At 35.0% G+C, this 24461-nt stretch overlaps 1 protein-coding gene across 1 annotated transcript; it reads left to right on the top strand.

The window, feature by feature from the left end:
• The first annotated feature begins 6527 nt into the window (after positions 1-6527).
• On the top strand, positions 6528-11301 carry LOC128233924 (protein quiver-like). The gene is made up of 3 exons (XM_052947805.1): positions 6528-6809; positions 7872-8069; positions 10808-11301. The coding sequence occupies exons 1-3, from the start codon at positions 6761-6763 to the stop codon at positions 11002-11004; spliced, it is 444 nt and encodes a 147-aa protein (XP_052803765.1). The 5' UTR covers positions 6528-6760; the 3' UTR covers positions 11005-11301.
• Positions 11302-24461: the final 13160 nt, after the last annotated feature.

Raw genomic sequence — 24461 nt, 5'->3', positions numbered from 1 at the left:
ATATAAATGTCCCAATCTCTGTTTATTTGAAAAAGAGAGACCTTTTAGAGAGTATTCATCAAATGTAAAGGAGATGTGCAATGTTAAAGTACAGCATGTGACTACTGAATTATAATTCCATCATTGATTATACGCACGCATGACTCAAAAGTCCTTATCATTGGCTAGGAATAAAATTGTCTTATTATTTATAATGCAGTTGATATTTGAATTATCATGAAATAAAAGCAAATAACCTCGTCAGATACGGTAATTGCGGTTGTTCATATATTTTATTTTACAAGGCATGTATCAATTTGTATGACTTTTCTATAGAATTGAAGTTAAACTAACATTGTGAGATATGATACAACAAGAAATGTTACAATTCACATTGTGAGATATGATTATATTTATTTTAAATTGTATGTGTATACCTTTAACATCGATTTACCAAACCAAACACACCAACATTATGTGAGAAAACAAGTCGCTATGCCAACGAATCGGAAATTGCCAATGACGATAACATCATGTTATATTATCCCATTTTTTTCCAATTAACTAAATTGATTTAACAAGAAGCCTCATACAGCAAGTAATGCTACAAAGCAGTTAAAATATATAATATACACTAATAGGCAACTATTAGTATACTGCACGTTTATGTTTATTAAGAAACAAATTACAAACATATATTGGTGTTACTGTACATTAAATAATATATTTCATTTCGTTCAGTGATGGTGAAAGTCAGACGGATGTTGATTTAAAAAATACCTGTACGGTATTTCCCGTTCGATCTCGTACCGTATAATTCACTAGTCATTAACATCATGAATACTGAGATGAAGTCCATTAAACGCTTACTTCATTGTCCGGAGGAATGGTATGTCCACCGCGACAGGTCTTTTACAAGTTTTCCCGCCCGTTTCAAACAATTTGGAACAGCACTCGATCCAAACGGTAACGTGAAACGAAGTCAAAAGCTCGTACTACTATAATTGATAAAACCCGAGCATTAAAAAACTCGCCTTATAGGTACTTTTTTTCGTCTATTACGTCGTTGTTGAAAACAAACCGTAACTGCGTTGGCCATTATTGCGTCTAAATGTCCGTTTACGATTCGTTGTACCCAATCGAAATATAAGCACTGATATTTTCGACCAGAGGTGCTTTGTGATTTTTATTGAAACGCATTTAGCGATGCGATTGGCAAAATGTGCGACCCCACAGCTTTATGCAATGCGACCATAATTGAAACGGGGATCTGACGGCCTAAAATAGGCAAATACATTTTTTTTTGTTAAAAAAGCCAAGAATTGTCAAAGCGAGCTACCATTTGGAATACATTGGCCATTTTCCCATAGAAAACAATTTCGGATGTACATTCACGATTTACAATGTTTGCAATCTTTAGATTTAACTACGCAGCATGTAGACCACGTAGTCATTTTAATTAAGTAGTTAATTATACCCCCCAAAACAAAGTTTGGGGGGGGGGGGGTATACTGGAATCGGGTTGTCCGTCTGTCCGTCTGTCTGTCCGTTTGTCCGTCCGTTTTTTTTTTGTCCGGGATTCATCTTTGTCGTTATTGAACAAATCTTTTTCAAACTTTCAGATATTAATGGCCATGATGTAAACTTGCGCCTCTGTGAAATTGGTACGGGTCACATGACCCTGACCAGAGTTATCTCCCCTTGATGTGTTAAAGTAGGCAAAATAAGCCTTGTCCGGGATTCATCTTTGTTATTATTCAACAAATCTTTATCAAACTTTCAGAAATTAATGGCCATGTTGTAAACTTTCGCCTCTGTGAATTTGGTACAGGTCACATGACCCTGACTGGAGTTATCTCCCCTTGTAGGCAAAATTAGCTTTGTCCGGCCTAACTCCAGGGCAAACAACCTAGACATGGAGGGGTGGGGGGTATTCGTTAGCCTATGGCTTACAGTTCTAGTTATTTATGTTATAATACACTTTACTTGCAATCAATTCAAACTTAGATATACAAAATGCACGTTTTAACACTACAATTATGACATGAACAGGTAAAATTGATCTACACATTATATATTGTCGCTTTTGTATCCATAACAATCAATAAAATTAACCTTTCAACGTATGAGGTCCAATATATAGGCCTTTTCAGTAAGGGAGGCCTTAGCAGCAGGTCAATGTTACACATTTTCATATTGATCATACAGTTTGAGAAGAAATCAGCACATTCGCCACCGTAGAAGAAAAGTTGTGTGCATGAGAAATTTGTTTAAAAGCTGCACTCTCACAGATTGACCGTTTTGACAACTTTTTTTGTTTTTTGTCTTGGAACGAGCCAACTTTTTGCGAAAATCCATGGAAACCAGTTATATAAGACTACTGACAAAAAATAGACCGGAGACTATTATATTTAAATTCAAAATTTGATGTTTTATGCATTTTCCCGTTAGTAACGGTTAAAGCCATAAAACATTAATTTTGATAATGAAAATCTGCGATTCATTTGTTCATGTGTATATCTGGTTAAGAGTATGATGGGTTTTGCGACTGTGTTTTTAAAGACGGTCATTCCTAAATGTTTCGATATGCAGTTTGTTTCTGTAGCTTTAGTAGTAGTAATTTTACATTTTGTTTCATTCTATATATCCTTTTTTTCGTTCAACCTATCTTTTTTAACGACAGATGGACACTTTTTGTTTATACATGTGAGACAACAGGGACAAACCCAGTAGTTGTTTTTGAATGAAGTCGTAGTTTAGAATGTCATCAAATGACCATCTATCAGAGTTTGTTCCTGCCAGTGCTTGGCAGCCTGTCATATTTGATCTTTGTCAAAATATCCAGCCAGGCGAGGTATAACTGCGCTTTTTAAGGTGTTCTTTCCGAGGCTCCTCACATCCGCGTATACCCGAACTCTATAAAGGTTTTTGGACGATTTACTTGACATCAGCAATCCCTTTTTTCTGCCAGAAATATTAGGGTGGTTTTCTCTTGATGAACTTTCATCGTAACAAAAACTTTTATAAACGAAGTATGTTCGAATATCCATAAATGCATTTTTAAATGGTTATCATAAACTTATTTGCTGTGTTAAATGTGCAGCATGACATTCTCTTATGATATGTGATTTTTATGCAAAAAAGTCGTTTTCATCCAAATAATAAGGGCAAAATCTTTGAAATGAGCATACATTTTATAGAAATACACATAATAACAAGTTTCAACTCCTCGTCATTATGGGTGAAAACATGATCGTACGATACATATTTTCGCGCATTTTGTTATACCACTTATCGGTAGGTAGGTACTTTTCCGTAACCTTAATTTGCTGGCATTCGAATGGGCACATGCAACACATATGAGTTGAACTTTGAGTTTTAGTCGTGGGTGGTGTTGGTCCTAATCTGAAGATTCACTTTATTTACATTAAACTCTTATAAAATCTAAATTCCGATCACATTCTGAATACATGTATTTTTACATGTCGATTTTTATCGTAAACCTTACCCAGATTGATATAAAGCCAATGGCAGCAATCACGAGTGTTTTGTCAAGTCTTCTTCCTTAATGTGTCCCTGTGCAATTATATTGTTACTTCAAGAATGTCACAAAGGCCTTTAACACAATATCGAAAGCACTCAAGAAGGTAGTTTGGCAATAATTGCTTCCTTACACAATTGTCCTTGATTTAATAAGCGTGGTTACAAACAAACGCATAACTATGATATAACTTACGACTTATAATTATCTCCAGGAATAACGCCAAATTAATGTTTTGTTCCTCGGATTTTTGAAAAACAAAATTGGAGCGAGCGAGTGATTTTTTTTTTATAAAAATACAATTTGGTCAGTTTTCATATATCCCGAAAAAAGTTTTTTTTCCTATATTCAATATAAATAAGATAGATGGTTACTTTTTTTTACCCTTAAACCCATTTGATTGCAATCTTGAGGTCAGTTGAACTGAACTTCTAAAGAACATTGGGAAAAATATATGCCCGAATACATACTATTATTCATCCGTTTTTAGTACACACATTATATGGATGAACCAAACTTTTAATATAATTGAAACATTATAAGGTTAGACGATAATTCATAATAATAAAAAAAACACACTGAAACATGCAGTCCGTCTCTGGTCTTTACACCGGCAATAAAACGTGTACTCTGTCTCTGGTCTTTACACCAGCAATAAAACATGTACTCTGTCTCTGGTCTTTACACCAGCAATAAAACATGTACTCAGTCTCTGGTCTTTACACCAGCACTAAAACATGTACTCTGTCTCTGGTCTTTACACCAGCAATAAAACATGTACTCTGTCTCTGGTCTTTACACCAGCAATAAAACATGCAGTCTGTCTCTGGTCTTTACACCAGCAATAAAACATGTACTCTGTCTCTGGTCTTTACACAAGCAATAAAACATGTACTCTGTCTCTGGCCTTTACACCAGCACTAAAACAAGCAGTCTGTCCCTGGTCTTTACACCAGCGCTAAAACATGTAATCTGTCTCTGGTCTTTACACCAGCGCTAAAACATGTAATCTGTCTCTGGTCTTTACACCAGCACTAAAACATGCAGTCTGTCTCTGGTCTTTACACCAGCACTAAAACAAGCAGTCGGTCCCTGGTCTTTACACCGGCAATAAAACATGTACTCTGTCTCTGGTATTTACACCAGCAATAAAACATGTACTCTGTCCCTGGTCTTTACACCAGCAATAAAACATGTACTCTGTCTCTGGTCTCTACACCAGCAATAAAACATGTACTCTGTCTCCGGTCTTTACACCAGCAATAAAACATGTACTCTGTCCCTGGTCTTTACACCAGCACTAAAACATGTACTCTGTCTCTGGTCTTTACACCAGCAATAAAACACGTAGTCTGTCTCTGGTCTTTACACCAGCACTAAAACAAGCAGTCGCTCCCTGGTCTTTACACCAGCAATACAAAATGTACTCTGTCTCTGGTCTTTACACAAGCAATAAAACATGTACTCTGGATCTGGTCTTTACACCAGCAATAAAACACGTAGTCTGTCTCTGGTCTTTACACTAGCACTAAAAAATCAGTCTGTACCTGGTCTTCACACCAGCAATAAAACATGTACTCTGTCTCTGGTCTTTACACCAGCAATAAAACATGTACTCTGTCTCTGGTCTTTACACCAGCAATAAAACATGTACTCTGTCTCTGGTCTTTACACCAGCAATAAAACATGCAGTCAGTCTGTGGTCTTTACACCAGCAATAAAACATGTACTCTGTCTCTGGTCTTTACACCAGCAATAAAACATGCAGTCTGTCTCTGGTCTTTACACCAGCAATAAAACATCCCTTTTAGTGCGACCTCGACCCAGTCTGAATTGTTATGCCTCAAACAAAAATTTACCCTTGTCCGTTCGTGCGTCCGTCCGTGATTCCGTCTGGTATTTTTATGCGAACTTGTGTCACTAAAACTTAAATATTAAATGTGATGGAACTTTTGGGGAATGTTAATCTGTCGATAAAGTTATGCACTTCAGGTCTCATGTCCCCGTGAACTGAGTAATACCAGATTGATTGACCGTGGATTAGGGAAATTGTCATTTCTGGTAATGTGTCACTTAAAACTTATACACTTTAAAACTAAGAGTCATGAAAGTTTTGGGATGTGTTTCGTTGATGAACACAGCCACCGTATCGTCTAAACTGGGCAACAAGTAGGCATTTTTGCGTGTACGGCTGTTTAACAAACTATATTTTATACAGAAACGCAGACTGCCAGTCTTCTTTCTGACCAACACATTAAATGAGTATTGGCTATCTGAAGGCTTAATTACATTACATGCAATTATTCCCTTGAACTATTTTCCAACCTCGTCATACATGGATGGTAATATTTTGCGGTTGAGCATTTTAAATGAAGTATAATATTATGTTTAATAGAGGTCATCCAAATAAAAAGTAAAATGTACACCTGTCGGGGTTCGAACCCACGACCTCTCGCTCTGCAGGCGGACGCGCTTCCGCGTTGCTTTAAAATTTAGCTCTATAGCGAAGCAGTATATGTGCATCTTTATACAAATCGAACACACGGTTACATTCGAACTGATTATAGTTAATACTCTTATAAGTATAATGTAACCTCAGCCATTGTACATTAACATTTGAACAGCTAAACTATACTTAAATTGTGACATGCAGACTAGATACGTTTACATTTATCGCACATATAATTACAGTATCTGTTTCCTACTAAATAAAAGAACTTGAAATTCACTATCTATTCCTGGTTTATTTCTCGTTGGTTTATTAAACAAATGATTACAAAAAAAGACATTTCAACAATTATCCTTAATTTTTACAATAAAAATATCCGCAATGGCACGTCAATGTTAAGAAAGTGTAAAATCAATATTTTAATTGATTGTAAAATATTTAATGTAAGAAAATCAACTGCAACCCGGAAGAAGCGACTTTGCTGTGAACAAATAGAAGTAGACGTAAACGGGTGTTAAATTACACTCATGAATGCGGATAGACGACTGGTATTCAATGTTCCAACCGAGTGGATTACAAATGATCGTTGGTTAAAAGAATTTAGTAGTACACACATTTATAAATACGTTTATCTCTGGCGTTAGCCCTGTGCCATTGAATGGGTTTATGTTTAAAAGTTTCGACTACTGGACCTTTTTCGATAGTTGTTCATATACATATTTTTGTTAAAACAAAGTTGGAATATCTTCCTTTGTATTATTCTAGAAGAATATTTATTAAGCAATACAACCATGAAAAAAATCGCGGTTTTGATGATGTACTCACTTTTGCTAGCAACAGGTAAGGCATGTTTATATCTAGCAATATTGCAGTAAGAACCAGTACAATTTTCAAATATAACTACACTGCTAAAGACTGTTATTATTTTGACATAAAAGATTGTTAAAAAAATAATAACGTTAATGGCATCTTTGTCGTTATAAGCATTCTTAATACAAAATATTTGATAAAAATAACAATAGAACATATCGACAACCATGATATGATGATGAAGGTGATTATGCAGCTGATGGTATTTATGATGATGATGATGATGGTGGTGATGCGGCTGATGGTATTTATGATGATGGTGATGCGGCTGATGGTATTTATGATGTTGATGATGATGATAATGCTCATGTGAGTGGTGATTAAGTGGTGGTGTTGATGGTGATGAAGATGATCCAATAGTTTATTGAAAACTACAGGGACATGATAACTTACAGTGTGTAATGAATCATTCTCCACATGCCTTCATACTTCCCGCATCAGAATTTTATAGCTTTGATTGGTTGATTACCAAAGGGACGAAATTAATATGTGTGTAAAAGCTGCACCCTCACATATTGAACGTTTTGACAACTTTTGTATTTTTTGTTTTGGTAACGAGCCAATTTTTTGCGAAAATCTATGGAAACTGCTGAAGACTGCTGACAAAAAGTTAGATCGCAGATTTTTATATTTAAGTTGAAAAATTAATATTTTATGCATTTGTCTTATACCGTTAGTAACGGTTTAAGACATAAAGCATTAATTTTCGAACGGAAATATGCGATCTGATCTCTTGTCAGCAATCTTTTATCATTGGTTTGCAGATATTTACGCAAAAATGTGCTATTTCCAAGACAAAAAAAAGAGCTTTAAAAATGGAATATCTGTGGGAGTGCTGCTTTAAAGCTTACAAAAGTATATGTAAGTATGAAATATATGCTTTGAAACAAAATCATTTTAGTTTATGCATACGCAGTAAACAACTCGATATATTGTATGTCATTTAAGGAATTTAAATAAAGAAGAGTAAAACACAATTGGGTTGGAATTTATATAAACTTAAACATTAACTGAAATCATTTATCTTCACAGTCCAGCTTACTTCTAGCCAGGCAGTACCCTCGACAACAACAGGAACAACAAAAGCCCCAGTGTTTTGTTACACGTGTAACACCAGGGTCGGAGAGCCTTGTGCAGACACATTCAACAAAAAAACGCTGACACCGCAATATTGTGAGGGCGTATGTGTAAAGGAAAAGATTACCAAGGAAGACAACAGTTATACTATTGGTAAAGTAAACTTCTGTCCATTTAATAATGGAATGATACCTTTATTATACCCCCGACAAACGAAGTTTGAAGGGGGTATATTGGAGTCACCCTGTGGTCGGTCGGTCGTCGGTTTGTCGGTCGGTCCGTTGCAATTTACCTTGTCCGGAGCATAACTTAAAAACTACTGGATGGAATTGAATTAAACTTCATTCAATGGCAGAGCATAATGAGAGGAAGTGCAGTGTACAATAACTAAAACTCTATTCTTGCTTATTACTGAGTCATTGCCCTTTGTCACTTTTTTTTGTCCGGAGTATAACTTGAAAAGTACTGGATGGTATTTATTGGAATTTCATACACTGGTAAAGCACAATGAGAGGAAGTGCAGTGTTTAAGAACCATAACTCTACTTTAGCTAATTACTGAGTTATTGCCCTTTATTTGTTGTTTTTTGCTGTCAATTTTTTTCCAGACATTAACTTGCAAACTACAAGATGGAATTTATTGAAACTTCATACAATGGTAAAGCACAATGAGAGGAAGTGCAGTGCACAAGAACCATAACTCTATTTTAGCTAATTACAGAGTTATGGCCTTTAATACTTTTTTCTTGTCCCGAGCATAACTTGAAAATTATTGGATGGAATTTAATAAAGCTTCATACAGCGATAGATCATAATGAGAGGAAGTGCATTGTACAGGAACCGCAATTCTATTTCAGCCAATTACAGAGTTATTGCCCTTTGTTACTTTTTTCTTGTCCGGAGCATAACTTGAAAACTACAGTGACCATTTGATAGTTTTATTGGCAGTTCCACTCATAACTATATAATAAAGTGCACTGAACCCACAAGAGCACTGCATACTTATTAACAGAGTGTTTTAAGTATCAAAACTATGATGAACATATGCTATTTGTTGACATACAATTACATAAATGTTCAAAACTTTCAAGTGCTTCAAAATGAGTGTAGTGTTGTTTGTAATAAATTGTGTACCAAGACTCCACAAATGCCAAATGTTTATACACTGTCTTCTTCATAAAAATGCCATCAGTGATAACAGTTTAAATAAAGTCCATGGAAGAACCAAGTTGATGAATACATAAAGTTCAGGCAAAAGAGGTTTGTTTATATTTCACATACATTTTTAGTGCTCTTTTGTTTGTTTCTCTTCAATCAACATTTTGTCACTCCGCATAACTGGAAATTGTATAACATTTATTGATTGCCATGTAAACTTTTGCAATGCACACCAATTATAAAAGCGTTATTTTCTAATTTTAACAATAACAATCGGACATTGTACAAAACAAAAATAAACCCATCCATAACATTTTATGTGTTTTCCTTTCTAAATATGTTTATATAAACCATTACTTTTAAACTTCTGGTATAAAAAAGTAACTTAACTCATTTATAGATGGTCATAGGCAATCGTATATTCTGTGCTTTAAAACATCAAATATATCAGTATCTACATCTCAGTATTAGCATCACTGATATTGTTTTAAGCCTTTTTTCTTACTTTTAAAAACATAATCAAAAAATGAATAACTGACTATAGTCCATAAAATAAAGTTGTCATTTAGTTGGCTTTCCAAATAGTTGACTGCAATTTCATATCAGGGTGGCGTTCGGGGGTATTAATCACCTTCAGTGATAGCTCTAGTTAATTATACTAATGTACAATAAGTGACAGAAAAATAAGTTATTGCAGTTTGTATGTTTGTTCTTTGCTATCGTTCAAGACCAAAAAAGCTTGTTTATTCAAAATGAAATTGGACGTGAAATGATCTTTCATTTATTACAGGCCAATTTATTTCCGTATGCAGCTGAAAATACAGGACACCTTTAGAAAACAATCATCAACATTAGTTGAAAACTATCTTTTACAAGTGCTTTCAATACATACATTTATGGTTATATTTTTGTACACATGTTTTATCTGCTACTATTATGAAAACGTGTGTTGTGCATCAGATCTTTCATAACAACATTTTGCCTAAAACACATACTCGAAACAAAAAATATTGTCCTAAATGTAATTTCGTTATTACATAGTTGTTTGTCATAAATGAAAATAAAATATATATTGGTAACATGAAGTGGATATGGCTAACTTAACGATCATACAGTTGCTACATCATTAACAAACGCACTAGGATTTACTTATCCTCTCACCTATTACGAATTTAATAAAGAAACCGAATATGCCCAGTAAATTTACATTTTACTGACCGTTCAAATGCGGTACCTAACAATTCTTGATAAACATACCAATTATTTATATATAAATATATATATATATATATATATATATATATATATATATAGTATTTATGCACTGTGCTGTTTGTAGAGTTGTGTGCTGTTCTATGTTTCTTGTTTGTGAATTTGTGTTCTATGTCTTTGGCGTTGTCCATTGCCACTAAACCGGGTTTATGTTTAAACTTTTTGCTGAGCATGTTTCTGTAGCTTTTTGTATATATATCGATAACGAAAACGCCCTATATCAAACATAAATATAACGTGACCTACGCCATATAGATAATGGGTTTGCCTGTAAAACCTATTATTGGTGCGACAATAAAAGCATTTACATAATCATGAAGAAATAATGATACGCAATTTTTTGTAAGCGTACAGATGCAAACATAATCTATTTTTGCAAACGGCACCTCAACTTTTTTTCACGAGAATCGGCCGTCACACGAAGTAACATTGCTTTTGTTCAACCACCACCTATCATTACAGGTGTTCGTCGCAGTTGCCTACCGGACACACAGATTGTGGCAGACGAGTGTTCGGATGTCCCCGGAAGTGTTGGAACCGTAGGGATTCGGTGCCGGTGTAAGAATGACCGTTGTAATAGTAGTATTGTCCATGTCACCACAGTGTCTGTTTGGATGGCAGTTCTTACTGTGTGGATCTTACGAAACACTTGTGAATGACTGTGTTGCCAACGAAAACTATGAACATTTCAGAAGGATTGAAAATAGCTGAATTCACAATTGCATTGGTCTAAATTACATCCTACATGTACAATGCTAGATTTAAAGTTGGTGTATTAACCAAACTTAAAACAAGGTACTTGGAAGCTTATTAGATTAATGAGAAATTGATTTATTGGTTAAGACTGATTTTGTATAATTGAGGTGTGTGCACGCGCCCGTGCGTGCCTGCGTGCGTGTGTGCTTACAAAATCAGCAAATAATTTATTAAGTTTGTTACAATAAAATTTAACCTTCGCACGTGTTTTATTAATCTTAGTCCTTTTTAATTGTATTTTTTTCGGGGGGGGGGAGGGCGGGGGGGGGGTGATATCTTTATTTATTCTTTTTTTAAACGGCAAAAAACAATAAGTTCCCTACAATATTACTGCTTTGTATTAATTATACCGGAACAACATTTCTGCCATACATACAGCGTGGTAAATGGCATTGCATTGTGGTGTTCGGTTTTAGTTCCATTGATAAACTATTATATACATGTAGAACTGTCACAACAATGGAACGTTTGCCGAATAAATCATACTTCAGAATACTACGAAAACTAAATGGCCTTAAGGTACAAAGTGTCGGAATCTTACAAATGTATTCAATCCAGGAAGTTGAAAATGGTAGTGTGAAGTGAAATTATTCCCTTTCGGTTTCATGATGCATACCGTTGCAACAATCTTAGGATATACGAACGCATATGTTCTGATCTGCTGTTATAGAAGAACATGCTATAACAGCACAAAATTATGTTATATAATGACCATGTCGTATATCAGGTTTTAGAAGTTATGTGAATACTTTATTGCATATATTGTATTCCAAAATTAGTAAAATAACTATTTCAACAGTTTGGATATTTTTGTTTGAAAAAAGAAACACAACGTTTAAAACAATATTGAATTTAGTCATCAGCAAAATTACGTTTTGAAAAATATAGTGATATATAACACTATTATAAAGATTGCGTATTTGTGCAAACAAACTACTCAGTAAAATATGCTAAAAGGCATTTTTGTCCGATCGGCGTTTACTGGTGAGTATGCCTTTACGTCAATCGAAGTTAAGCATAAATGTGCGGCATAAAATAAGAGCTAGCATTGATGCTCCGGCATGATTCCTCCGTGTACTGGTGATGTTGGTACCCGCTCGTTAATTACTGGAAATATTTATTTCAGTGTATATGTTATTTTTATGCTTTATTCTTCATTGTTTTCATTTTTTTCATCTTCTGATGAGTCTTATTTTTTAATCCAGTAATTATTAATAGCTGATGGGACAAGTGTAAGTGTATGGCCATGCTTCTTTGTTTAAGCCCCTAGTATACTCCTGTTTCAGTTAACTCTTATTTCACCGATCCAATTATTTAATGGTAAAGCAATAAGATATGGTTTGTTTCTAGTGTTTGTATTTTTGTTTGTTGTGCAAGTTTTAGGTGTTTGTATAAGAGTAAGTGATGTTTATATGTGTGTGTCTCTAGTTCATTGTCCATTTGACCCTTACCGTGTGCCTCTTAAAGGGTTTGGTTTAGGATTTTTCAACAACTGGGCTGGTCTCTGCAGTTTCTTATGTAGCAATGTGCTAGTCACTGTATTATTCAATAGATATCGATCATATAATAAGGAATTACTTATTAATTATCGAAATCATGGGAGGACTTTTATATGGTTAAACATAGTTCTTATCGTAATTTTACCATGAAAGTATTATAAACTATCGAAAACAAGACGGGGTACGGTTGGGCTATCAGGTTTTTGTCGTTAGCAAATCCTCGATCAAATATTTATTACATGTTATCAATTAAATAGCGTTTATCCAATTAGTATCTGGTCAAAAATAAAGTCACATAATCAAATTTTAGAGAAGAAAAATCCGCATCATAGTTGTTATTCAATTGTTATGAAACTCGTCCGAATATTTGTCTAGCCTCATGCCAAACATGTTGGCACTAGGTTAATTCTCCCGTATAATTTTAATAGTTGTCATCAAATTGATATTGAACTTGGTTTGAAATCGTGTTTGCATGTCGTCTTCATCAGCTATGAATATGGATCACCTTTGTTAGAAAAAAATCACTAGGTCAAAAACAAATCCCAAGGCCAACCTTAAAAAAATTCTTGTTTGGAGTAACCCTACCCAGATTTTTTAAGGTGGGTAGGTAGGTAGGTTTTTTTTTTTTTTTTTTTTTTTCTCCAACGACAACTGGATCTTGTGTACAGTACATTCACTACATAACACGAGTTATTCAAGGCATTGTAATAAACTTTTGAACAACAAACATCTTAACTTCTGATCCTTTATTTTTTTAATTTCAAAGAATTTCAATCTACTTAAGACTGACACAGAGATGAACTCAACAAAACAAACTTATGACACTCAAGATAAGCAAACGAAAATGTGAAACAAATTGGTTTACATACAATCATACAATGGCTTTGTTTTACATACAATCATACAATGGCTTTGTGTACTTGTAGTTCACTTGATTTTACATTGTAAAATGTTTCATTATGTTTTACCAAATAAAATCAATTCTATCGGACATTTATTCGAAGTTGTCGTAGAAGCTCTCCGGGATTGTTTCATCATTCTCCATTAAAATATCAAATACATCGTACCATGTGTAGTCGACATTGAATTTTCTTACAAAGTTGTTTTTAATTTTTTTATTTAAGTAATTTATTGTCACACAAAACGTAATTTCGTTCGGTTCACGTTCGACAAACTTGCAGTCAGCCATGTTTTCGAAACGCTCATTGCGATCAGCGATAAAAACCGAAGCTCTACGAGTGTGTCTACAAATCGAAAAGAACCAAAACAGAAGAAAAGAGCAGAAACAGAAAATAGTAGCGGAAAGGCGTTGAAAAAAAAATTCGCGGCTCAAAATGCCAAAAAAAAATTGAGTCGGAAACGATTTTTATGGGTCGGTCGCGTTACTCCAAACAAGAATTTTTTTATTTTAGGCCCAATGCACACTTTTTGTTCAAGTAAGGTTTTATTCTACATGACTATTGATACCTTAAATGGTTATACAAAGCATTTCCTTACTGCCCACTAGCTATACATCCTGAAACGCCTTCTTGAAAATGAAAAATCCGGCTATCATGCGGCGTTCTGCCTTGACTTTTGTTAAAATAAGTAAGCATTAGCTATATCGATCTACCATCGATATTAATTTATTAGTCAAACGATATATTGTTGATACAAATGCTTTATACAAATAAAGACTAATCTATATTAAACGAACGTATATTTTACATGAACATTTAATGTTATGATCATCTCCGAAAAGTAATGCTTTGATGTTTCAGAAATATTTCCACATTCTCGTTGAGTTCTTTGCTGCATATATTATTGCTATTTTATTAATAACTGTGTAAATATCTATTCGGCATCTATTCTAGGATTAATTATACGATCACAACATACAAAGCAAGACTCCGGCCTTAACAAAAAGGCTGTGACAATACCTCGCTTAACAAAATAGCATGACCAAGAACTGTTTTTTGTTAATCAGTAAAAGAACTAACATCACTTGTCACTGTTCCATAGAAAAAGAACCCATAGTGTTTTTAATGGCTGCTCGCAACTACTTCCGCATGTGGGTTGCTAGGTACCGCTGTCATTCGCGTCTAAGCAATTTCCTATCCGTCACGTATCACATCTCCAACACGATTTTTCTTAACCGTTTTCCTCGCTGCTGTCGTTTTCTTTACGTAGACAACACCAGATTACTATAAGGTTAACCGGAACTTCTCTTCCATGAACGGCTTCAAACTTCTCTTCAAACACAGAACATTCGTCGAAAAAACTGACTGAGAAAATCAACTATAAATCATCTTAAAATAAATTGTTAAATATTTAATGGATTTTACTCAATCCTGGTACATTCATTATGGTGCAACCGCACTAATGTGCACAGTCCTTATCTCAATCCGTGCGACTACTTTCTTTAGAGCTACCTGTAAGCGATTGTATACAGGCCTAATTCCGTGGACACAAATATGCTGTTGAAAAATATTTGAAGGGAAGTTAAGAGATGTGCAGTAACGTTATTGACAACTTCATGGTGCGAGTAAGACAAGGAATAGTGATTAAAGGCAGTCGCTAAGAAAACGTTATCAATGACGTCAGAGACTGGTTCAGTTTCTAGTTAAAAAACCTTTAAAAATATTTCATTGATCATTATATTTACTTGCATTCATTACACTTAAAGCAACTGTGCATCAGATAATCAATTTGCAAGAAAAAAAGAAAAATGTCTAAAACTGACATAAACTTGGTATTAATGTGTAAAATGCATTGAAACTTACTAACTGAAGTACCACATAGTTTACAATTTATTTAAGTTTAGCAGTTATATCGTATTTTCCAATTCAAAAAGATTACTGGGTATGTCTACCTAGTAGAATTCATTCCTAATGCGTGATTGGCTAGTCGATGTTATCACGTGATATTACCAAGTTAGGTATATAGCTTAAGTATACCACTCATTTGGCGAAAGCCTTCGTAGCACAGTGGTTACAACACTGGACTGCAATTTTGGCGACACGGGTTCGAACCCGGTCTCCGACACAATTTTTTTTTACATATTGTTAATTTTTAACAATTATGATACCAAAGCATAACACATTCTATTAAATAATTGTCCTGAGATTCGTTACAGAAAAAAACCTTTTTTTGGTGCCAATCTGGTGTACAGTCCCTTTAAAACTTGAACTAAAATTCTACAACTGTATGAATTCTAGTATTTTTCATCTTATAGCAAATACACGTTATTGCTGTATGAAGGTGTTACCTTTCTTTTCTGAAACCCTGTAGTAGCAATAGCAGTACAAGTATTTACATTATATTATCGCACTTTTAGCTACTACGTTTGGACTTTAAATTGAAATCTTCTTTTATGACATCTTTGTTTCGATGTTTTTGTACCAATTATTCTTGTAAAATCTACTTAACAGTTACACGCAGGCCGCATGATAGAATACTGATTATGAGGGCCATGCTGAATGTGGCCGGTGTAATATTGTTAATCTAAAACTTCACGAATTATTTCATTCGTTTCTTGTCATGTCATATTAGGTGTGCAGACACAGAAATGCTTAGATTTTTCTAAACGAATCAACCGATGCATAATAAGTGCGGACATTGTAATCGAAACCGTGAAAACAAGCAACATCACTGTCGTAAAAACCGGTCGAAGAGGGCAAAGACCATGTAACCACATATAGCGGTTGAGCTACACAAGAGGACGAAATGGAAAGCCCTCAAATATGCTTTCTAGCTCAAGTAAGCATATTAAACAGAAAGTGAACCCGGAATCGGTGAAATATTCGGTATAAGCCATGTTAAAAGAAACATCAGATATCAGTTAGAAAATTTGCAGAAATGCCACGAGTCACTTACAGCTCAGGTGGGCGACAGCTTTCTGAAAAAATCTGCATATGCAGTAAAACAAAATGCAAACATATGTGAGCGGAAAATGACTTGTGCGCTGCAGACAATTGTACAACACATGTATGGCAAGCATGGGAATGGTGTAGAATGGTGCAGGTAACTTTCAGGTAAACGAGTCCCTTAACAACGCTGCGTGGAGTTAACCGCTAACTTCACGAAATTATAATCTAAGTGAAAGCTTTGAATATCGCCTTCCCGCCGCAATGTTGCAGTTTAACGATGGATTTTCATATATTAACGAACTTGTGAATGCAAATACAGAAAACGGGGGTGAAAATAAGGGTGGGGGATTTTCAACAAGGGGGGGGGGGGTCTTACTATCAACCTTTCTCCTCAAGTCCATTCCATTTCGATTTTACTTTTTCAAACATACGAACAAAACTTTGCAGTTTGAAACTTTTTTTACATTGATTTTAGAACGATTTAGTTGAATCACAAAATTAAGCACCACAAGGTGACGTACAAATATTTTAGGGTGACGAGGTTCTGGCTAGCTCGCCCAACCAAACTAAAAATTTGAAGGTTAGTCTATAAAACTTTGAGTTTGTCAAACACAAACTGAAAAATTATTCTTTTATTCAAATAATTCATTTTTACGAAAATAAAGAAAATACACTCATTAAAAATAATTGAAATTATATTAAACATTAGGAAAAAATAAAATGTTTGTTTGTTCATTTTCAGGAAAACGAAATCGAAAGTAGAAATATTTTCTGAAATTGGAAACCTCGTAAAATCATTTATATCTCTTGTTTATGCATAAACCCGGCTTGATTCAATGGCGAAAACATTATAGAAACTATAACTACCAAAGTCGTACCTTCAAACACAGAAAAAACCCAAAACTTTGCACACAGAGTATTGTTTAGATGGGTTCAACGGTATCAAAGTGAATACGGCAGGCAACACTTTCCGTTATAATAATCAGCTGAGAGCTGCTGCTGAACGGTCAATTTTGTAGTACTGAAAATCGTAACATTATTCTGTGATTGTTTTACTTTATTTCATGTTTTATTTTGCTTAAGTATCGAACTTTGTAGCCTTTTACGATACATTCTGTGTATCTTTGAGGAGTTATGTATAGCGATTTGCACATACATATGACTATATGAACATTACTCGTTTGATAACTATGAGCAAGCATAGTTGTTCTTGAAGCTGAAGTGATTCCAACTAGATTACTATAGATAAACCCAATAAAACACGAACTGTTCATACATTTTATTTTGTTACTATTCATTATCTGTTCATTCACTCAATTGTCAACACCGTTTTGGCACAAATTGTCTCCCACGCCTGGCGATGAACTGGCGAAGTGCCTGATGGTTCTCATTTATCTCTAAGTCTCTGCTGCTTATCTCCTCAACAAGTTTGTTGCAGCACGTTTTGTCATCACTTGAGTCTTGCAGCAAACACACCAAACAGGGGTACAGTTCGGGACACAGATGACTTGGGGCTTTCTGTCCTGCTTTCTCAGCCTCCCCCTTGTTGAAACATATTAAACATGGATACAGTCTCGGACACGTGTGATTCTGCACACTGTCAAGTTCTTTCGGTGTTGACCTTCTGAATAACTTCCTCAAGCATACTCTGATTGTTTTCTTGAAACCCATAATGCGTTTACTTGGTCAGTAGGTTTTGACAAGTATGACATGAGAAGAAAAAATAAGCTTTTTATATTAACTATATTCGTTCCACTCATTGCATTATTTTAAGCCGTGAACCATGCAACTACAGTGCTAGGTACTGTGCTTGCTACTATGCTACTTTGCTTCTATTTTTCAATCGAGATTTAATAAACAATCAAAATGAATTTCAACGCATTTATTCAATGTTAAAACATCAAAACAATTGTTTGAACCTTTTCATTCGGAAAGCACTTAATGAATTATCATAAATGTTTGAGCGTATGGAAAACTAATGTCAATTCTACTTTTCGCTCACAAAAATGCTTGGTTCAATTTCGTCAATTTTAACTTCCTCGTCTACGGTGTCAATGTCCTCAAAATTATCACTATCATAACAGTAACCGTCACAAACGTAGCAATTTCTCATATAACAAGCTGCACCGTCTGGGTTGTCATCTTGCATGGATTCGATTTCGCTCGATATTTGTTCTCCAGCATCTTGAGCATCTCGCAAATAATCTTCAGCCATTTCTATCATTTTATCATCTTCATTGATATCATCCATGGGTTGCTGAGAAGAAGATTCGCTCGACATGTTTTCTTGCATGTGCTCTTTTTCACTGTTCTCACAAGGTGTTGTTTGCTGTATCGATGCTTGACTGGACATAATTGTTTGAGATTGTGTATAAACAGTACCAAATTTTCAGCCCTTATAATATGAACAAAATAATTCACACATCGCATTCAATGATATAAATTGAAAAAAAAATGACAGTGAACTCGCTCACAGTAGAAATATGACAGACATAAGCAACCTTAATTTACAAATTACCGGCTTTGTAGCGAGACTATGTATGGTTGATAACAAGCACGAGTCTACGTTCAAAGACATCGTCTCGATACTTGACAATATCGAAAAAACTTTTCTGCAAAACAAACTAGCAACGACTGAGTATCGCAAGAAATGTGGCACACTACAACAAAAGGTGTTTAGTTTGACCAGAGAGAACGATCGGCATAAGCAAACTAACACAGCACAACAATATGAAATAACTCGTTTAACAACTGAGTTAGAACATTTGCATCACTTCAATACAGTTGAATTGAATCTGTCACAGCGGACAGCGGAAAACAGTCAGCTTAAGCAAAATAACACGGCATTGGAAGACGAAGTTTTGCGCTCAGACAACCTGCAATCCTTAAACACTCAAGATTTTTCATGAATAACTTTGTCACTTACAAGTGAATATTACGAAATACAATAAAAAAGCAATTTCAAAGCATTCGTTTGTATGTTTATTTTATGTTGTCAGAATTCTTTATGGTGTCGTCGCACTGGCAGTCCTCAATTTCGAAAAACTTGCAGTTATAATAATTCAATCTGAAAAACTTACAGTCGTCACACTGGCAGTTCTCAATACAATTGTTTGCCATGATGCGATTTGTTTGACATTTGTTGATTTCAGCAAGAAATATTCAAAAACCGTGGTCATAATGTAATACATTAAGTCTTAAGAACGCAAATCTCAGTACGGTGTGCTTAAACTGTTCTCTTGCGCTTTGCTTTATTCTAGCCAGATAATCTTTTCCTTCTGAGTTACTATTGTTTATTTTACCCAATTTCTTGTAGTATCGTTTCCCTTCACTAATGTGTTCTAACGCAACTGGATGGTTCAACCAACAAGCAGGACAAAAGCCGTTGTATTTATCAAAACAGCTTGGACACGCGGAATGTTCGAACACACAGTTTGTCATAACGAGTAAAAGATAGTCAATGTTACTGTATCCACCACACCACTCACAACATCGAAAACGTTTTCCGAATCTCTTATCATACGAAATACTTGATATACATTTTGACATGTTTGGATCTGTATCGGCTGACATAATTTCTTTGTATGTTTGTGTGTTTGTATGTGTGCATGATTTCACCAAATCTTACATGTTTTGTAGCCACCACAAATAATGGAATACAGAAAACGGGGATGAAAATAAGGGGGGGGGGATTTTCAACAAGGGGGGGGGGCCTTTCTACCAACCTATTTCCTCAAGTCCATTTCATTTCGATTTTACTTTTTCAAACATACGAACAAAACTGTGCAGTTTGCTCTGTGTAAACGCGCAGTTGACTGTGGTTTGGTCCCATCCGATGTAGCCATTTAATGCCATCACAATAGAGCCTGTACTCTGCCTGTGATTTTCTTCCGACACATGGAACAATTTGACAGGATGTTGGCACACACTCTGCAGCAAAACAGATGCCCACAAGGTAAAAGTACCATGTCTGCGAGACCGTCAAAACAAATTTTGCACTGTCTTCGTTCATCAAAGTTTGTGTCTTGTTCATGGTTTTCAGATGTTTCATGCTTTACATTCGTTGCGAGCAAAATGTTACAAATATCATTGATTTCATAACTCTTATCACTGCCGTATGTTCTGCGAAAGACCAGTTTGGCGTTACTAATATCATCGATGCGAAACCCAACTTCAAGTAGGATTTTGTTAATATTTTGTTGTTCTGAAAAAATATCAAAGGTACATTTCTTGTTTCAAATCCAGCAGCAAAGAGTCATTCTGGACAGAAACGATGATGAACATTTGGGATTCGGTCTTCTGGCTTCCAGTCAGAAAAAACATTTTCGACAGAACACACACTGAACGCGATCCCCAGTGCGTTGGTAAATAAATCCATTTTTTTGCCAACTCTTCTTGACTTATCACAGATTTCCAATCTCTATACGTTTCGAGTCGTGCTGACTCGCTGAAAAATTGTCTGTAAAAGGGATCAGGATTATATGCATCGTCATCTTCTTCGTCAATATGATCTTCAGATTCCATGTTATGTGTTAACTCACAATTGGGGAAAAAGCGTGCATGTTCATTTTCTGGGACTTCTCCTTGCTCCCATGAGTGTAAATGATTTCCGCAAAAAAAGCAAGCTACTTCATCACGAAAACCGGTAAAAAACAATCCTGCTTTTGCCAAGTCAACTGAATCAATTAAATCGATCGACCAAGCACTATATGTTGCTAATCGAGCAGTGAAATTATCAAATTCTTGATGTTTTGGAATAGATACTTGTTTGAAAGAATACTCCATTGTACAAACGTTCTGTTTATAGCCATATATATATTGTTATTTTTCTCTCTTCATCATCTGATAATGAGACAAAACCGAAATATCACCTTTATTGGTTTATTTTGTTTGACAATCACAATCACAAACAATGGAAAAAACAACAAACTTGTGAATGTTATCAAAGCCATGGAAATTTATCAGGGTATGAACCTCCTACTTTGCGTAGAGCAATGTGCTCTACCAGTTTACTGATTGATAGAGGATAGTCAGGTTGTTGAGCCTTAAGCTTCCGTGATTCTTTATATGCGTTTTTCATATCGAGATATTGGTACAGATACTTCAATTGACACATACGATTGGCAATCCATTCTGGAGATTGTTCTTTTATTTCCCCTCTGATATACCTCTGACAGAGAGTACTGTCGTCTCGGAGCTCGAGGCCACTCTGAGATAAAAGATATCTCAGATGTGAATGTCTATGTTCTTGTCTCTGTTGTGATTTAGCTTGGCGGATAGCAATGCGTTTTTCTCGTTTATGCTTTAATATTTTCAAGATCTCGGTCGGGTCATCAGAACCATATTTCTTACTCACTATTCCCTGTATATCATCTCGATTGTAGTTTTTGTGATGCGGACTTGACGAATAGTACTTTCAAAAGGTCTGTCACAGAAAGGAAAAAGTTTTGTTTGGCTTTGGTAGCACACGCATATTTATTATCATCAAACTTAGGCTTCAACGATTTCACATTTGTTTTCACCTCGTACGTGCGAACTTCATTTTGTCGCTTTCCCCATTGAGGTAATTTACTATTTTCAAATATCACTAATCCTCCATTGCTATAATGCATTTTCTTCTTCACTGGTGTTTCCTTCGCTGGTTCGATATGTGCTTTATCTCCTACATCTCTTTTGACGCCAGTAACGGTTTTTTCACTTCCCTGGTAGTAAATATAACCTCGTAACCGTACTTCATTATCTCCAATTACTTTGCAAATGATGATATATTTACATTTAATATCTTTTAGTTTTTTAAATCATCTTCGTTGTAATCTTTTATTGTAAAGCAATATCCTCTGTTTTGTGTCATTCTGATTACAATTGACAATCAAAAGCAATTGCACTAGCATTACATACCATTTCTGAATACTTTTTGAATTACAAACATAATTCGTATCATAATTTATTTCACACCAATGTGGTACTTAGCATTTGTCATACATTTCGCTTTATTATTTGTCATTCCAAATGATGAATGTGAAATCGATTCATGACACTGAACATATATCATTTATTGCTCTTTATTTATTGTCAGACCAAATGCTGAATGTCAAATCGGTTCATGACATTTAGAATTTGTCAAAATATGAATGTCAAATTATTTACAGATGCTAAGCAGTTTATCATAAATTTCACTCTTATTAATTGTCAAACCAAAAGATGAATGTCAAATTATTTGAAGATGCTAAGCATTTATCATACATTTTCCTCTTTTATTTGTCAAAATGATGAATGACAAATCGAATCACAAAATTAAGCCAACCAAGTGACGATGTACAAATATTTTAGGGTGACGAGCTTTTTGGATAACTCGCCCAGCCAAACTCAAAGTTTTTTAAACTAACCTTCAAATTTTGAGTTTGGCTGGGCGAGCTATCCAAAAAGCTCGTCACCCTAAAATATTTGTAAATCGTCACGTTGTGGTGCTTAATTTTGTGATTCAACTAAATCGTTCTAAAATCAATGTAAAAAAAAGTTTCATAAGGGGGGTACTCAGCGTGAAAAAAACTACATCGTTTAAACGCAAATGCGCTTTGGTAGGTATATAGCTAAAACGCGAATGCGCTATGGTGAAAATCCAAAGTCAAACATTTTGAAAATTTTGAAAAGTTGTCAAAACAAATCATGATTTAAGCACTTTATTAGTGTACTACTCTGACATTTGTAAATCAAACTTGAGAGAATGGTTAATATGTTTTGAGACTAAGCATTTACAACACAAGGCATACACTTTGTACAAACATTCTATTAATTAAGTAAAACACAAAATTCACCCAACCACTCCTCAGTCAAAAATGTAGCTTGAGACCTTTGTAATTTGTGTTACTATTGCAACAAAAACCATCCTTGCAGAAGCGGTTGGTCGTGTAGGTTTGTAGTCCATATTTTGATTGAAACAAAACACATAATTGGTGTTTCGAAGTATCAATGTAGTAATCTCGGTAAGCCCATGTATCATTTGCAATGTCTTTTATAACTGTGTTCAATTCAGCACATTTTAGAAGTCTGTTTGTTTGATCAGATCTATGCAAATTATCTCTCTGAGATTTCATCGCAAGAAGTGCTTGTTCATGAATGTCCTGTATTCGTCGATCTAAAAAGTGTAACATATTTGTAGGGTAGAGTTCACTTCCAAACCGCTGCAGTAAATGTTGGGCAATTTTCAATCTTGTGAAGACGCTGAATTTTGTAAGGAAGTCGAGCTTGATTACCGAATAATAAGCTGTGGCTGCCATGTCAGCTGTACATCTATCGGAAAAAAATATCTTGTTTGCGTTTGCGTATCCCTTGTGTAAATGATCTCGCTCACTAACATATTCCTCAGCTAGGAGAAAATCTGAATCGTATCCATCTATATGAAATTTGATTCTGACAATTTTCTGTGTCAACGCACTGTCAAGCGTAATTTCGATGGATTTCACATGTTTTGGTGTAAATTCTATGGGTACAAAGCGTTCCTGGCGCATTTCAACCAGAATTCATATCGCAGGTCACCGTGTTCGTTTACGATATTGGCAATCTCAGAAGATTGAATTTCCTTAAGTAAGGTATAATCGCTAAATATATGATATACCATATATTCGATAGGAATGTGGCGTTCTTGATTAAAGTGTCTGGCTAACATAGTGTCAATAAAAGTAACGATACAAAGTAATTCTGCAATCATTTATTTTTTCAAAAATAATGCAATAATCTTATCGAAAAAGTAGCTCTGGGCAAGTTAATTCAATTGCCATAGCAAGAATGTCTACATTTGATTTTCCGTCTAAGGATTCATCGAATAAGTCTAACCACCATCTGTTATCATCATCCCGGATACCACAATATTGTGTGTCATTGTCGTTTAAGTCATTTTCAGAATGTTCAACACACTTGTTTAAGAGAAATTTCTGTGTTTAGCGAGGTAGCGTTATTTAGCCATTTCTTCTCCTGGGTATCACATTCTTGTTCAACGCACTCCTTTTTTATGTT

Source organism: Mya arenaria, chromosome 5 (assembly GCF_026914265.1).
Source record: "Mya arenaria isolate MELC-2E11 chromosome 5, ASM2691426v1".
Lineage (NCBI taxonomy): Eukaryota > Metazoa > Mollusca > Bivalvia > Myida > Myidae > Mya > Mya arenaria.
This window is presented reverse-complemented; position numbering and strand designations above follow the sequence as displayed.

Bases quoted from the DNA above. Each gene is read 5' to 3' on its own strand.
- LOC128233924 (XM_052947805.1), top strand. From the start codon at position 6,761: ATGAAAAAAATCGCGGTTTTGATGATGTACTCACTTTTGCTAGCAACA. The intron at 6,810-7,871 runs GTAAGGCATGTT...TTATCTTCACAG, and splicing joins CTCACTTTTGCTAGCAACAG to TCCAGCTTACTTCTAGCCAG. The intron at 8,070-10,807 runs GTAAAGTAAACT...CTATCATTACAG, and splicing joins AGACAACAGTTATACTATTG to GTGTTCGTCGCAGTTGCCTA.